A 17020-nucleotide genomic window follows, 5' to 3' on the forward strand; every position below is an offset into this window, starting at 1 on the left:
TGTAAGTCGCTCTGGATAAGAGCGTCTGCTAAATGACTAAAATGTAAATGTAAATGTACTGAATAAAGGGTCTGAATACTTATGCATATGTCACATTTCAGCTTTTTATTGCTAAATTTTTTTATATGTTTTTGCTCTGTCCATTATGGGGTATTGTGTTTAGATTGATGAGGGGAAAAAAACATTACATTCATTTTAGAATATGGCTGTAACGTAACAAAATGTGGAAAAAGTCAAGGGGTCTGAATACTTCCTGAATGCACTGTGTGTCGACAGGAAAATCTMACTGATTTAAGTGACGGCTGTGCTGTGCAATCAGAGAAATGTACAGCATGCAATAGAAAGTCTCGTTGATTTACAATAGATGGTGAATCTAGGCACTCTAAAATAGTCTCTGCAGCCAGCTAAACTTCCCTGGCCGTTCCCCCTCCCACATCCCTGTCCRCTGCCCCTTGTAGACATTGTATAGTACAGTGCGATGCAGTTTATGGTCAGAGAGCCAGCGGTCTTTACTGCCCTGTAAAATTCTCCCTGGCTCCTCATAATATCAGGTTGAATAAAAGCTTGATTAGGAACAGAATGCTTCAATGAAATGAAACATGCMTGAAATGTTGTCTCCATCGTCACTGGTCTCAGAGTAACCAAGGTGATGCCTATTGCCTGCATGAACAATGGCTAAACTCTCAAAGAAAGGATGGCGGATGGCTCRATATTTCCCTTTATTTAGTGTCTCCCACTATCTGTCTGCAAAATAGGGCCCATACATATCCCACTGTGCATTTTTTAAAGACATGGTGGTCCACTTCCTCATGGGCTATTTATTTATTGCTTCCGATGGCCAGACACACAATTCATGAAGTCTGTTCATAAGCAGAGTAATTGATTCCCCAGTGAAGGTGACCTCTGCTTTTGTATTCCCATCGGCCACGTCTTTGTGTGACACAAAGCTGCTAGAAAAGCCGTTAAAGAGGAGGAAATAACCAGTCATAACACGGTTTACCACTCGGTCGGAAAAACACGTGCTTCACAGGGTGGTGTTAGCTATGCTTATGGTGGCAAAGGGTGTGATGTACACTCCCCTTTAAACGTTTGGGGTCACTTAGAAATGTCTTTGTTTTTGAAAGAAATGCAAATGTTTTGTCCATTAAAATAACATCAAATTGATCAGAAATACAGTGTAGATATTGTTCATGACTATTGTAGCTGGAAACGGAAGATTTGTTATGGAATATCTACATAGGCGTACAGAGGCCCATTATCAGCAACCATCACTAAATAGTAATTTACAACATTAACAATGTCTACACTGTATTTCTGATCAATTTGATGTTATTTTAATGGATTTGCTTTTCTTTCAACAACAAAGACATTTCTAAGTGACCCCAAACATTTGAACATTAGTGTATATTATAATAATGCTGTGACAAAATATGGAAATCACTGTTGTTTCAAATCATGTTGCCTTGATGGTAAATGCCTTGATGGGTATGTCTTGGTGGAAGAATCAAAACACGTCTAACAGGTTTAACACATCCTAGTCTGACACTTAACAGATGTCCTTTCTACACCCAAAATACCATCTCAGGGACAGACAAATAAATGTAAAGTAAATCATTGGTTGCAATCCTAATATGTAGCTAGCTGGCCGTTTGCAATTAGGACGTTACCTTTGAATAAATGATAACCAAGGAATACTTGATTATAATGCATTTAGATAGAAAGCAAGAGCTTAGTGGAGAACTTTGTTCAAGKTGTCCAATTATCTTGATCAAAAAGTTTGCGTGATCAGGGGGAAAGAAAAAAGTCATTACCATCTGTTTCTAGCCTTCCCAACTCTTTAAATTCCCCAAGGTTTGGAYTCAAATCAAAGTGTTTAAACCAGTTTCACACTCTCTAGCGCAGCATGGGTRTACATAAGAGAACGGGGAAGGAGATATGCAGACACAGTTACAGGCAATGGAGTGAAAACAATTAATGTGAGAGCTGGGAAACGCATTAAATAKCTTAATCTCTTCGTAGAATGCGAGAAGATATCGCCATAAAACTGTCAGACGTCTTATTCGCGGATCGCTGAGATCAGTTTGATGCAATGTCATTAAGCTCAGAATGGATCAAAAACACAGACACTGATATTAGTGCTGCTGATGCTCTATTCTCAACGTGCTTTCACAATCTAAAAGTGTTGATTCCTAAAATACTCCTAAACCATCACACACTATCAAAAGATGCAGGTGATCCATGCAAGTGGCTGGTTTGGACCTAAACCCTACTTCTGGATTGAAAACCCTGTCCAACGGGGAATTTCCATTGGAAATGTTTTTTAGTCCATGAATAGGCTTAATCTGGCTCAAAGAAACTGACCCTAAATCATATTATTTGGTGTATATATTTTTGGCTGCAGCTTTAAACACCACCTGTTTTATGGTTCTATTTCTTGTCTTTGTGATTGAAGTTGCTACTCCCCGTGGTTGGCACCAGAAGGCACTGATTATATCTCTTCTAAACCTCACTCGGTCATAATTACAGCCTTGCGCTCCAATCCAGACTTAATGAGAGTGTTGATCATTGTTGATAACTTGTGTGTCCGTCCAGAATAAGCTCGTGGGGGATGTTCATTGTCAGCACCTCGGTGATAGCTCCACAAAGACCCTCTAACCTCCCAGTTCACAGGCTTATATATACACAATAGACGATCTGCAAATGAATGTGGAAAGCTGGTGGGAGAGAACACCTGTTTATTTCCTAACATGTAATTAGTGGATATTTTATAGACTGGTCCATTGTGGCTCCCTGTCTTGTTCTCTATGGGCACCTTGCACTGCAAGTGCCTCACATCCTCATGGTAATCTTAATGTGACATAATGATGATCGACACTACATCTTTTGACAATCCAAGTTGGATTCAGAATGGTGAGGTAAATTCAAGGTGGTGTTCAATTAATTCACTGTGATTCAATTGGCAGATATCTCCCATTTCCCGGTCTGAGAGGTGGTAGCGGAGAGGGCCTCAATGCCAACCATGTTTTTTCAACCTTCTAACATGGACTTTGTTTAAAGGAGATGTTATTTTTCCAAATGTAAATTATACATACAGTGCCTTGCAAAAGTGTTCATCCCCCTTGGTGTTTTTCCTATTTTGTTACAACATTACAACCTGGAATTGAAATGGATTTTTATTTGGATTTCATGTAATGGACATACACAAAATAGTTCAAATTGGTGAAGTGAAATGAAAAAAWAAACTTTGTTTAACAAATTCTAAAAAATKTAAAACGGAAAAGTGGTGCGTGCATATGTATTCACCCCCTTTGCTATGAAGCCCCTTAATAAACTCTGGTGCATCCAATTACCTTCAGAAATCACATAATTAGTTAGATTGCACACTGGTGGACTTTATTTAAGTGTCCCATGATCTGTCACATGATCTCAGTATATATACACCTGTTCTGAAAGGCCACCAAGCAAGAGGCACCACCAAGCAAGCAACATCATGAAGACCAAGGAGCTCTCTAACCAGGTCAGGGACAAAGTTGTGGAGAAGTACAGATCAGGGTTGGGTTATAAAAGAATTTCAGAATCGTTGAACATCCCACGGAGCACCATTAAATCCATTATTAAAAAATGGAAAGAATATGGCACCACAACAAACCTGCCAAGAGACGGCTGAGAGGGAGACCAAAGATAACCCTGAAGGAGCTGCAAAGCTCCACAGCAGAGATTGGAGTATCTGTCCATAGGACCACTTTAAACCGTACACTCCACAGTGCTGGGCTTTACGGAAGGATGGCCAGAAAAAAGACCTTGCTTAAAGAAAAATATAAGCAAACACGTTTGGTGTTCACCAAAAGGCATGTGKGAGACTCCCCAAACATATGGAAGAAGTTACTCTGGTCATCAAGGAAAAAATCAAGGAAAACGCTATGTCTTCCGCAAACCCAACACCTCTCATCACCCCCGAAAATACCATCCCCACAGTGAAGCATGGTGGTGGCAGTATCATGCTGTGGGGATGTTTATTATCGGCAGGGACTGGGAAACTGGTCAGAATTGAAGGAATGATGGGTGGCTCTAAAAACAGGGAAATTATTGAGGGAAACCTGTTTCAGTCTTCCAGAGATTTGAGACCTGGGCAGAGGTTCACCTTCCAGCAGGACAATTACATTTACATTTAAGTCATTTAGCAGACGCTCTCATCCAGAGCGACTTACAAATTGGTGCATTCACCTTATGATATCCAGTGGAACAACCACTTTACAATAGTGCATCTAACTCATTTAAGGGGGAGGGGGGGTAGGAGGAATACTTTATCCTATCCTAGGTATTCCTTAAAGAGGTGGGGTTTCAGGTGTCTCCGGAAGGTGGTGATTGACAATGGCCTAAGCATAGTGCTAAAGCAACACTCCAGTGGTTTAACGGGAAACATTTAAATGTCTTGGAATGGCCTAGTCAAAGCCCAGACCTCAATCCAATTGAGAATCTGTGGTGTGACTTAAATATTTCTGTACACCRGAGGAACTCATCCATTTTGAAGGAGCTGGAGCAGTTTTGCCTTGAATAATGGGCAGAAATCCCAGTGGCTTGATGAGCCAAGCTTATATAGACATACCCCAAGAGACTTTCAGCTGTAATTGCTGCAAAAGGTGGCTCAACAAAGTATTGACTTTGGGGGGGTGATTAGTTATGCACGCTTAAGTTTTCCGTTTTTTTCGTCTTACTTCTTGTTTGTTTCACCCCAAAAAATATTTTGCATCTTCAAAGTGGTAGGCATGTTGTGTAAATCAAATTATACAATCCCCCTCAAAAATCTATTTTAATTCCAGGTGTAAGTCAACAAAATAGGAAAAATGCCAAGGGGGGTGAATACTTTCGCAGCCACTGTAACTCGCAAGGGAAAATTGGTTTCTCAGCCAATCCCTGTAAAAGATTGAATGATAAGACACTGATATATAAAGTACCATCCCCTAAGGAAATGTTTTGAGTAGCTTAGAGAGAGAGAGAGAGAGAGAGAGAGAGAGAGAGAGAGAGAGAGAGAGAGAGAGAGAGAGAGAGAGAGAGAGAGAGAGAGAGAGAGAGAGAGACTTTCACGAAGGGCTGATCAAAGTCAGCTGACCTACCAGGATGGTGGTGATGACCAGGGAACGGTTGGCCAGCGAGTCTGTGATGTTCAACCCTTTCCGCTTGGGGACCTCGGTGATGTTGAGACCTCCGGACGAACTCCACTTCCCCACCTGCGGGAAGATGAAAAGCGTGTAAGAGTTCGACTTTACCTCTCTACTTACCACAAGCTCACCTTGCTGCATTAGTGCCCACCGGGACACATTTCCATTAGCTGATTGGCTGTGTCACCTCTGGACGAACTATACGCCATGAGGTTATTGGGGGAGTTTGTGCAAAGAGTAAGTGGTGGGATGTGGAGGCAGGCTCTAAATGAATTGACATTGTAGGAGAGAAGTCTAAGAAATCAAATCGTTCTGTGGGGAATGATGAAATTATGATGCTATGTTTCACTTCATCCTGGTGTTATGGTTTGGAACATAAATAACATGCAAAAATGTGAATTTTGTCTCAAACATAATCGAATTTAAACAATATAATTCAGTAGTAGTCTCTAAGATTAGAACGAAAACATTGTGCTGTCTTCTGCAACTTTTCAGTATCAAAAGATGTCAGATTCTCCAAACTGTCACCTGTCACCCCCTCTGTTGGCCTTGTTCTAAAAATACCAATACCTTGTGAATATCATAGCTTATGAATTGTTGAAATGAAGAGAGAGCACAGCCTTGTCGAACTCCTACAACAAACATTCTTTCCACTTGCAACTCTTCTCTGATAACAGACACACAATAGGTAATTGGAGCACTTTTCTGAATGCAGAAAAAGAGGATAGGTTGTTCGTTTCTGTGTAGTATGTGTGTGAGCAACGTGGAGAAAAAGTGGGAGAGCAATCAAATGTAATATCTTGATCAATGACTTCCATTTAGACTTCCATTTAGGCTTCATAATCTCCTCCTTTCGCTGCTTAAAACACATACAGAAACCAGAGCATAAAATAKTGCAAACTAGATAAGCATCCTAGCGTGATTATCATATGGTTATTTCAGGTCTGGTGTCTTTGCAGTTTTGTGCCCTTAGGAACGTAGCAAAACACAAATCCTACAATTCATTTTGAAAAGAAAGCCCAGCACGGGGTTGTCGGAAATGGAAATATAAAAGCTTGATAATGTTGGCAGAGAAGTTCTGCTCTGAGTAATCTCACTAAGATAAATACAAAAAGATCCGAGCAAATAAAAGGAGTTGCACTCGAGTAGCGCCTTCCGGGCATAAAAGCTCCTTCCATACTGTTGTGACGACTCTGGAACATATCATTACCATAAAATAGTCAGTCCTGTAGGCTGTCGGTAACRACCTAATTTTGCATGTCGACTTCGCAGTCACTCGCTTTCCCTACTCTCCTCCTCGCCATCCTCCTCTCTTTCTCCTTCTGCGTCACTACCAAAGTGCCATTTAATATTCACAGGGCTGGCTGGCACTCGAGGTGGATCCGTTTAAAGGTACACAAACACGCTGCATCGCAGCCAGTGTGAAAAACACCTGATAAAGTCCTTCTGTCTGGTCCACTGAGGAGCGTATGCTCGAATTTAAAAAGCATATTAGTTACAGCTTGTGTGAAACAGCCCCCCCAAAAAGGACTAGGCAACTGAAGAGAAGAGCTGCTTTAAAAAAAATATCAATGTCTTCCACTCTGCATGCCAGCAAAATCTTACTAATTGTGTCCAATTAACTCAATTCATTAAATGTGCATAGCCAATGAAGCGATTYAACAGTTATTTACCGGTGCAACTACAGGGAGAAGAGAGCTTTCTGCCTTTTTTTCTTCCCTCTTTTATATTCATGTCAGTGAATTTTCCACTCTGACTGGAAACCTCTCCTAATTCCAGTATGAGCTCAAACTCGGGCTAAAATTCAATTAGGGCAGATTAGGCCAAAAAGTCTCGAACAGTTAGCTAAAGCCGATTCCACAGATATATCCACTGAGTATTGTGGGATATGTAACATGCTTGAGACCAGGGATGGAGAAAAACACACAGTAGGCCTATACAGCTATCCACACATCATTTGTGTGTCTTTCATGCTAGTTTTAGCACACGAGTCAGTCTCAGAGATGTGCAAACATAGCAGTAGACCCAGCACAGCAGAATAATGAGATACGGAAATAGTTTGGCACATTGTGGTTGTTCCAGCCTGGAGCTGCAGTGATATTCTGAGCTGACATGTCCCAGCTATTATACAGGCTCATACAGGCTCTGCCATACGGGAGCGCTTGAGGAAGTCATAATGGCACTTATCTCGAGTTTATGCTTCCATAACGTATGACAAACCCATATCACCACAAAGCAGTTATAGTCCGCAGGGTGCTACTCTGCCTTTTAAAATAACACCGGAAGTTAAATATTCTCCTTCTTCATTACCAACTTCTGACTTCCTTTGGTGGGTAAAACAGTGAGGTTGATATACCTCATTAGCAAACAGCATTTTGGGCAACAACTTGAATTACCATTAGAGACTTGCAATTAACACTTTGTCTTCCCTCATCCAATTTGCTTTATGATCCATTAACTTCTGCTTATGTTTGAACAGCCCATTGGCTTCCTTGTTAGGAGGTAAATGATACTGTCAAATGGAGACCGTTGTGCATTATTTGTTCCATATTAAAGAAGAAAACTGGAATGGATTTCAGTCTAGACGATTTAACAGGGGATATGCAAAACAAACGTTATGTCCTACGAGAGAAAGAGAGAATAGTGTATTGTGGAGGGTATAAATAAACCTGTGTAAACCTGTGTAATCACCAGGGTGATCTTACACAAAATAAGCATGTATTTTACATTTCCATTCATGTGCTATGTCCTCAGACTAAGTGAAAACCTGAACAATTACGTAACACTATACTTCTTTAACTTCTTATGGCTGCAGGGGCAGTATTGAGTAGCTTGGATGAAAGGTGCACAGAGGTGCCCATAGTAAACTGCCTGCTCCTCAGTCCCAGTTGCTAATATATGCATATTATTATTCGTATTGGATGGAAAACTCTGAAGTTTCTAAAACTGTTTGAATGATGTCTGTGAGTATAACAGAACTCATATGGCAGGCAAAAACCAGAGAGAAAATCCAAACAGCAAGTGGGAATTGTGAGATTGGTCGATTTTCAACCAAGACCCCATTGAATACACAGTGGGATATGGATGAGTTTACACTTCCTACGGCTTCCACTAGATGTCAACAGTCTGTAGAACCTTGTCTGATGCCTCTACTGTGAAGTGGGGCCGAAGGAGACAGGAATTAGTCAGGTCTATCATGACCTGACCATGCTCTGACCATGCGCGTTCACATGAGAGGGAGCTCTGTTCCATCGCACATCTGAAGTCAATGTAATTCTCCGGTTGGAACGTTACTGAAGATTTATGTTAAAAACATTCTAAAGATTGACTCAATACATCGTTTGACATGTTTCAACTGACTGTTACAGAACTTTTTGACATTTCGTCTGCTTTTAGTGAACGCGCTTCCTGACTTTGGATTTGTTTACCAAACACGCTAACAAAAATAGCTATTTGGACATAAATGATGGACATTACCGAACAAAACRAACATTTCTTGTGGAAKTGGGAGTCCTGGGAGTGCATTCCGACGAAGATCAGCAAAGGTAAGTGAAGATTTATAATGCTTTTTATGAGTTTTGTTGACTGCACAATTTGGCGGRTAACTGTTTGGCTTCCTTTTGTGGCTGAACGCTGTTCTCAGATTATTGAATATTGTGCTTTTGGCGTAAAGCTTTTTGAAATCTGACACACCGGTTGCATTAAGAACAAGTGTATCTTTAATTCTATGTAAAACATGTATCTTTCATCAAAGTTTATGATGAGTATTTATGTTATTTGACGTGGCTCTCTGCAATTTCTCCGGATATTTTGGAGGCATTTCTGAACATGGCGCCAATGTAAACTGAGGTTTTTGGATATAAATATGAACTTTATCGAACAAAACATATATGTATTGTGTAACATAAAGTTCTATGAGTGTCATCTGTGACATCATCAAAGGTTAGTGATTAATTTATCTCTATTTGCTTTTTGTGACTCCTGTCTTTGGCTGTGTAAATGACTTTGTTTGTCTGGGATTTTGCGGTGACCTAACATAACCGTTTGTGGTGCTTTCGCTGTAAAGCCTATTTGAAATTGGACACTTGGTGGGATTAACAACACGATTACTTCAAATGGTAAAGATACATGTATGTTTGAGGAATTTTAATTATGAGATTTCTGTTATTTGAACTTGGTGCCCTGCACTTTCACTGGCTGTTGTCATATCATCCCGTTAACGGGATTGCAGCCATAAAAGTTTTAAGTGTGGTTAGTTTATAGTTGGATCATTGTGTCAGAATGAGGTGTGTTACCTTCTCCAGGCCCTCCTCTTTCAGGCTGATGATGTCCAGGTCAAAGTCTGTGCGGAGGCCACTGGTCCTGTTGAACGACAGCCTCCCCGTCAGGCCTTCCCAGTGAGACTGCAGAGAAACACACACGACCACACATTAACACTCATTCATCAAAGCATGTGAATACGTACACATGTAAAAACAAACACCATGGCGGAAAGGCACACATACACACACACACACAAACAAACACAAACACACACTCGGATGAATTTCCTTTTTAATTACATTTTACGTCCCAACGCCTCAGACACATTTTCCCCCAGACCACAGTGTTAATTAAAGACCATCTCCTTCGCTTGATTCCACACAAGGGAGAAAAAAAACACATAACTGCTCATCATTATGATCGACTGATATGCCCGCCCTCCTCCTTTTTCTCCACGCTCACAGAGAGGTGTCTGTTACCCCTGGCAATGATGGAGCTACTGATGGAGCTATGGAGCTAACACATTCCCCTCACTTATACTCCGGGCTCTGGCCTTGTGAAGTTCGGTACACTTATTGTAAACAGAGTGCACAGAAGGGCGCACCAGTTTCCCTTTTCAGTACAAATAGGGCACAATGACTCACTGTGAGTTTGCCATCTGTAAATAGGTTATGAATACAGGGAATTTAGCTGGAGAGATTACATTAACACAGCTTTGAGTAATTCATTACTTTGAGACACTATTCATGAATAAGAGATTTATCCAGATAACATTGCTTTTGTCTGTAAGATGTACGTGCCATGATTACACAATGTTTCTTTCCTCTCCAAATGTAATTGMATTTGTCAAATGGATTCAGAGACCAACAGTATGGCATCCACAATCTCCKAATATGGACGCCGCACACAAGATCAAACATCAACATCAAATGAAAACAAAMCGCTCAGCATCACCTCCTTGATGAAGTTCATAAAGCGTCCGCCGAACCTCCATGGCTTGTGGCGGTGGCACTGCAGCGAGTTGACCGTCATCTGTGGTGCGTGCTGGTAGGAGACGGACACGATGTGGACCGCGTCGTACGTCAGAGCAGCATCTGTCTGGAATAAAGGGGGACATTATTTCAGCTGACGGCTGTGGACAAGGGGAGTCCACTCCCTTAGCACCAGTAGCAGCAAAAGTGTTTGAGAAAAAGCTAACAAAGGGAAATCAAAGCGCTCAGATTTGTCTTATTTTCCAGATAGCATGCCCGAGAAAGTGAGCTCAACTCCTTTTGTAAATATGGATATGACGCTTTCCAGGCAAGTAAGACGAAATTAAAGGCAGCCTACCTTGATGTTTGTATCACCTAGATTCTATCTCATACGGAGTTCCGGGAGCAATTAAAAGTGCATACTACACGGAGCGAGTGCGCTCCTTTCCATAAAACCCCTCCTTCTCCACACAGAAATAATGAGACCTGTGAGAGTACCGTGTGGGTGTATCAGAACCCCAGTCAAATTTCAGGACTAGATAAACAAACAACGAGGGATTGCCACAATATAATATTCATGTTGAATATACCACGCGCGTGTTTAACTCTTTATCTCCCATTAGCGACGCTCGCTCTTTAAGTTAGAGCGTAAAAGGAGGCTTTATTGGAATATCAGGGATGGGATTTGCGATTATTGGATTTAGACCATTGTGATGGGATTTGAGAATGATTATGAACTCCCCTGAATACATTGAATGAAGCAGTTCAGAATTTAGTAGACTGTGACCCTCCTGCTTCCAAGCGCTTCTTATCTGACATTATGATGATAATAGGACCCAATAGTATCACCATTGTCATTATTATTAGCATCATTGGTGGTACATAGCAGTAGTAGTAATAGTAGTAATACTGTTACTAAGTGGTAATATAGTGGTAATACGACAGATTGGAATATAATGTTCTATGCATGTTCTTCAGAAATGTTGTTAATGACATACAATTTTGAGAGCAGGGCTGGTGAAAGACAATTATGAGAGCATGGCTGGTATATAGATATCAATATGATGTCTTTCATGCTGATTTTAGCATACTATCAGCCTCAGAATTCCACAACAGAGGACCAAAAGCATACCGTCATGATCCCCTCCAGGAGACCCGAGTCGGGCTTGGGAGGTATCTGCCTCTCTTGGGACCACTTCTCAACGATGGACGCCACCTGAGGGTTGTCCACGTTGAGGATGCGGAAGCCGGTCATGTTGACGCCACAGAAACGGTAGGGCTCCAGGTCGATAGCCATGAGGTCCTTCAGAAAGAGAGGGRTGAAACAAAGAGTAGATGATCTTGTTCAGCTTTAGACGGCTGGGATTGGGGCCTCATTGTTACTGCCAGAGAGGCCTTTAGGGAAGCCGCTTTGTGCTCCCATAAAAAGAGGGGATAGAGAGGGTGGTAAATGGGAGATATATTGAAGTGAAATAAAGGACTGAGCTTTGAGCCGTCAGGAGGATAAGGGTCTGGTGTTTCGAGTGTAGTGTGTGCCTCAGTCAATGAAACCAAACACAAGGCTTGGTGTCAGTCTCTCTCAGTGTGGTTAAAACCATTCACTAAGTCTTATTCACAGAGGCATTTTGGTATGGTAGGTAGGTTCACTTAAACTACTAGATGGAAACCATGTTGAAAGGTTGACCTTAACATGGCATTACAAATTGACTTCCTCCAATSTAATTCAACCTGAACCTTCATGACTATACACAACCCCAACTGCAGGTATAAACAAAACCCTTTAAATGGCGAATTACAATGATACAGAGGGACCAGGTAAAACTGTGCTTTGATACTTTTATTATGTCTCTAAGGTTTGTGTTAGCTGGTTGTTGTGCAGAAGTAAAACCTGAAGGCATGACCTTTTACTTTGTGTTCTGCCGGCTGTGGCTTTTCCTAAATATTCCCTGAGTAAATGAGGCAGACGACATTCATCGCCTGAAAGGGGAACCACTTCATCTGCTGGATCCAATTAATAATGCAGCCGCTACAGTCCCTCCGCAACCCATAAGCAAACACAGATTTCTCTGAGCAACTGTAATTTCTAGGGCAGCCATCCCGGCTCAAGTGTGAAGTCACATGTCRACACATATCGTGTTGGAATGTGCCACGGGGCCTCGGAAAAGACATTTGCAGGAACATAATAGATATTTCATTAGCACCCTGTGGGGTTAGTGCTGGGGGAACGGGAGCGTGTAAGACACACGCTGAAGACCGCTTGCCTCCAGACACGGAAAATGTTTCTTTTTTTTCTCTCCACAAGCAGTAGGATTCATGTGGCACTAAATGTTTTACCATGGAGGATCAAAAAAAGTCCCTGTTGTACTAAATGCCATTTGTGGGCAACCATTTCCTTCAGGTTATGTGCACCGGGTTTATTGTGAAACATACAAGTTCCTTAAAAAGAATGTTCCGATAAGAAGTTGCGATGTAAATGATCTTGTAACTCAAGCACACATTCAAACAGCCATTCGAAGACTGTGAGTTGTTGAGGGCAATGTCAACCATTGCGAAGTATAAAATACCCTATAAAATACCCGCAGGTAATGGATTCGAACTAAACGTGCCACATTTATGAGAGTTGCATTCATCTTTGAATTCAGTTACTTGACTGAGAAAACTCTGAAATTCTGAAAACTACAGTTGTCAATACCACACAGTACCAGTACAGTACCACACATACAGTGGGATMTGTTCCTAGAKMAGCTGTTAACAGTATGAACCTGACACAGAGGCACTACCTTCAGAATGCTCCATATCACTGACAATACACTAAAACGGGAAGTAAAGGAAGGTTCTCAGCACCGATTATTGGAGATAACCCTGTAGGGTGTAAAGGGCTGAAGCTATGACAGCCTCATTKCAGAGGACAAGGCTGCTGCTATATTACCCTACTACCATTCTGGTATTACCTGTTCACGCTCTAATAATTTGGTGTCCCCAGGATGATAAACATGAACATTATCAAGGGGAATATTGTTGCCCTATATGTATTCATCATTTCAGGTAGAATCAAGCAGGTATAATCTTTGAAATGGCATGACCGTCAGTGCGTTTATATTTAACTAGGCAAGTCATTTAAGAACAAATTGTTATTTACAATGACGACAGTGGGTTAACTGCCTTGTTCAGGGGCAGAACAACAGATTTTTACCTTGTCAGCTCGGGTATTCGATCCAGCAACCTTTTGGTTACTGGCCCAATGCTCTAACCACTAGGCTACCTGCCGCCCCGAAATCCTATGTTTTGAGAAATGTTATGTACAGTAGCTGTAGTGCAGCACTCAACTCAGGCAACTGTTATTTCAAATAGATACTAAGCTAAAATGCGTGTCTGTATATTTTATATCATATTTGAAGTACTCGACCGTYAATAACTCAACCAGTTTCTCTCACACTTGGTTGAGACCTACACAGTGTGACAGAGACAGCTTTGGGTACTATTAAAACGCTTGTTGGGATAGGCCTACACAAATGACGACGCATGGCAGAACGATGCCATTGCCATGCTGCCGACCATGAAAGATGACACGCATCACACCCAGCCCTGTATGTCATATTGTCTTATCAAAACAGACTGGCCAAGTCCATCATGCTAGGGCCTGTCTAGCCCCCATCCTCCTGATCCCCAGTGTGAGTGCGTGTTTGCGAGCGTGTGAGTGTGTGTGAGAGACATAGAGACAGATAGCGAAAGAGAGAGAGAGAAAGAGAGAGAGAGAGAGAATTCCGTCCAATAGGAACACATACAGCACCATCACCATGGGGACCACTGTATTAATCCTGCCCTGTCCTTTTGTCACCAGACAGAAAGATTCAATCTGTGCTGCCCAGCCTTGTACTCTGCTGGGAGCAGTGAACAGACTGGGCACAGGACCCAATAACACACCCGAGGGAGGTCGTTGTCTCCTATTAATGTGTTTCTGTATTGTGAGTTAGTGTTTCTGACGTCCTCCAAATTCAATATGGCAGTAGGGGATATTCAAGGTGGAACTAGGAATAGTTTGTTGATGAAAGGACACAGGATGTGCATATACAGTATAACCCTYGAAGAAAATGTCCTGAGCCAAAGTCTTACTCGAATTGTGGTGTGACTCCCCAAAAAATAAAAAAATGGTAAACACCTGTGCTTATTCTGAACAAAATGACATCTAGCTAAAARGGGCCATTAGACTACAGCACTCAAAAGGGTGGAAAGGACAAGGCTGCACTAACTGAAAAAATGCTTGTGCATGTTCTACAATCAAAACACTGACGTGTTAGTGTTCAATCAATATGTCTCACAATGGGGGATGATGTCCAAAATAATCTGACATAATACACAATAGGCCTAATCAGTAATCTACTTTCCCACAAGATTCATTGTAGGTTATCTGCATGAATATGTTTCCTCAATCAAACTCTCAAACGACATTCTCCATCATCTACTTCCAATCTGTTGCCTTTGTGCTACCTTTTCAAAGACTTCTGTTGACTTTAACAGCGATAGAAGTGTTTACAGGTGGCGGATTATTGAAGACTCCATTACGCTGCCAGTTAGTCAAACAAAATTGGTATTGTGTACCGGATCCAAACCCCCATCGGCAATTAAACAGCATTCATCAAAACAATCTAATGGTGGGGAGATTGGGGGGGGAAATATGACTCGATTTGCATTAGCAAGCATTGTAAATTACCAGAGTGGTGAAGATGTAGTGGTAGTACTCTGTCATCATTCCCATTGTCTGGGCCTGTAGGGGAGAGAGAGGGAGAGATGAGGAGGAGAGAAAGAGAGAGGAATGGAGAGACAAGACAATGAAGAAGGTCACTGTGTCACGCTGGGGTAATTTGCAATCAATATCCACAGTCAAAACAAACATTGGCAAGCAAACGGCGAACGCCATCGAAGCCGTTCAGGAGCAATGGGAGAAAAGCCACAGGTCTTAATGAGTGTATTGACCATCGCTGTGTGTCGTCGTTGCCAAGTTCGTGATGCTGTTTTTGTTGCAATTATGGCRCCACATGTGACCCTTGGATAATAWAGTAAAAGCAAGWTGTGATTCTATGCTGCCTGAGGGCTTTTTCGACACCATGCATTTAAAGGGTTTGCAATTGTTCTGATCACGTGACTCCTTCCCTGGAGAAAGGGGGCCTTCATTCAAAGACGTGAGCAGTACTCTGTTCCTCCTATTTCACCATCCCCCCCATCACAACCACCACTTGTTTCACTCAATCTACATTCAAATCTTCTACGTTCCCATGGCGGCAGTATTTCCTGTTTAATTGTACCATCTGTTGTGAAGAATACCCAAGGTTATGCAAATAAATTGCTGTGTTATTTGGAAGTGGAAGTCTCTTCTCCATTTACTGCACCTACCGACTACAAAGAAAATTAATGACACTATCAATACTATAAGATGTCAGAAGGGAAAAAGTATTTACAACGCATGTCAATTTATTGATATAGGATCTCCGCTATTGTTGGATGAATACCTGCCTATGGAAAGTATAGCGCCCAAATGTAATTTTCATTAAATGTCTGGGAGATTTTTTTTATATATAACCTGCAATTTCAAAGTCACATTAAGATCTGTGTGTTTTGGGTCCCTCACCTGACTCTACTACATCCTCATCAACCTCGTTTTATTGGCCTCCATCTGTCTCTCTCTCCCCCGGTGGCCGAGCCACTTAAAGAAACGTGACAAAAAGTACTACCAGGATGGAACCGTCGCTAAAGGGGTCAGCGCTTTTTAAGAGACACCTGGGATATAGCTCTGGGACAGGTCCAGACAGAAGGTCTGGTCCTGCCATGTTTTCCATTTATTTTCTCTACACCTGCAGGGGGGATATGAACTGACGAGGGGAGGTTGTTTTAGGTGAGAACACCAGASAGGCTGCAGAGTGCAGACAGACAGGTAGAGAGCAGGGCAAGTTCAAACGTAGGGTACTGCAGAAGTCTTGGAATAGTGTTATACATGTCTATTTTTAAAGAGGGCTTTATAAATACAAGATACATTTTTGATGCAACATCCATTATCCTACCCAGAGTTGCTGAATATCTCTTTTTCCTCAGAAGAGTCATATCTAACAGAAGGGGTATGACGCATAAGGCCAGCAATCTTTTGAATATATTATTTTGTTTCAACCATCAACACATCAAACGTAAACTGAACTACTTATGTCAAAATGCATTTGTATTACGTTCTTCGGAAGCCATTCTTTGCCTCAAGAAGACATGTCTCCTCACCACATGCTGTAAGCGATAAATCTGTGATGGTCTATATTTTGCAGTTTATTGGTCTGATATGCATCTGTAACCACTGTATGCAGATTACAGTGGAAGAGACATGAGCCGAGTTCAGCAATTTTCATCAGAAGCCACAGTATGTGCTTCAATATCAATATTAAAATCAACAAAGTGTTCCTGGTGTGTGAGTTAGAACATCAAATAACAGCATTTAAACTGTAGTGTAAAAGGCAATACATATCATGGCAACCAAAATAAGCACGGCAAAACACATAATATTTACTTTGAAAAACAGATTTACATAACTCAATTTTGACACTGTTGCAATACCGTTTTCCAAAAAAGCAGAACAATTTTTTTCTAAGA

General features: G+C 41.5%; 1 protein-coding gene across 1 annotated transcript in view; it reads right to left on the reverse strand.

Annotated features, from left to right (window-relative positions):
• The window catches only part of LOC111959035 (glutamate receptor ionotropic, kainate 3), a 149684-nt gene that overhangs the window by 55419 nt on the left and 77245 nt on the right, over positions 1-17020 (reverse strand). Inside the window, exons 7-9 of the mRNA XM_070437366.1 lie at positions 10377-10520; positions 9455-9562; positions 5115-5228 (exon numbers count right to left, since the gene is read on the reverse strand). Coding sequence (XP_070293467.1) covers positions 5115-5228; positions 9455-9562; positions 10377-10520 — 366 coding nt within the window. The remainder of the gene's footprint in view (positions 1-5114; positions 5229-9454; positions 9563-10376; positions 10521-17020) is intronic.

The sequence above is a fragment of the Salvelinus sp. IW2-2015 genome, linkage group LG35 (assembly GCF_002910315.2).
Source record: "Salvelinus sp. IW2-2015 linkage group LG35, ASM291031v2, whole genome shotgun sequence".
Taxonomy (NCBI): domain Eukaryota; kingdom Metazoa; phylum Chordata; class Actinopteri; order Salmoniformes; family Salmonidae; genus Salvelinus; species Salvelinus sp. IW2-2015.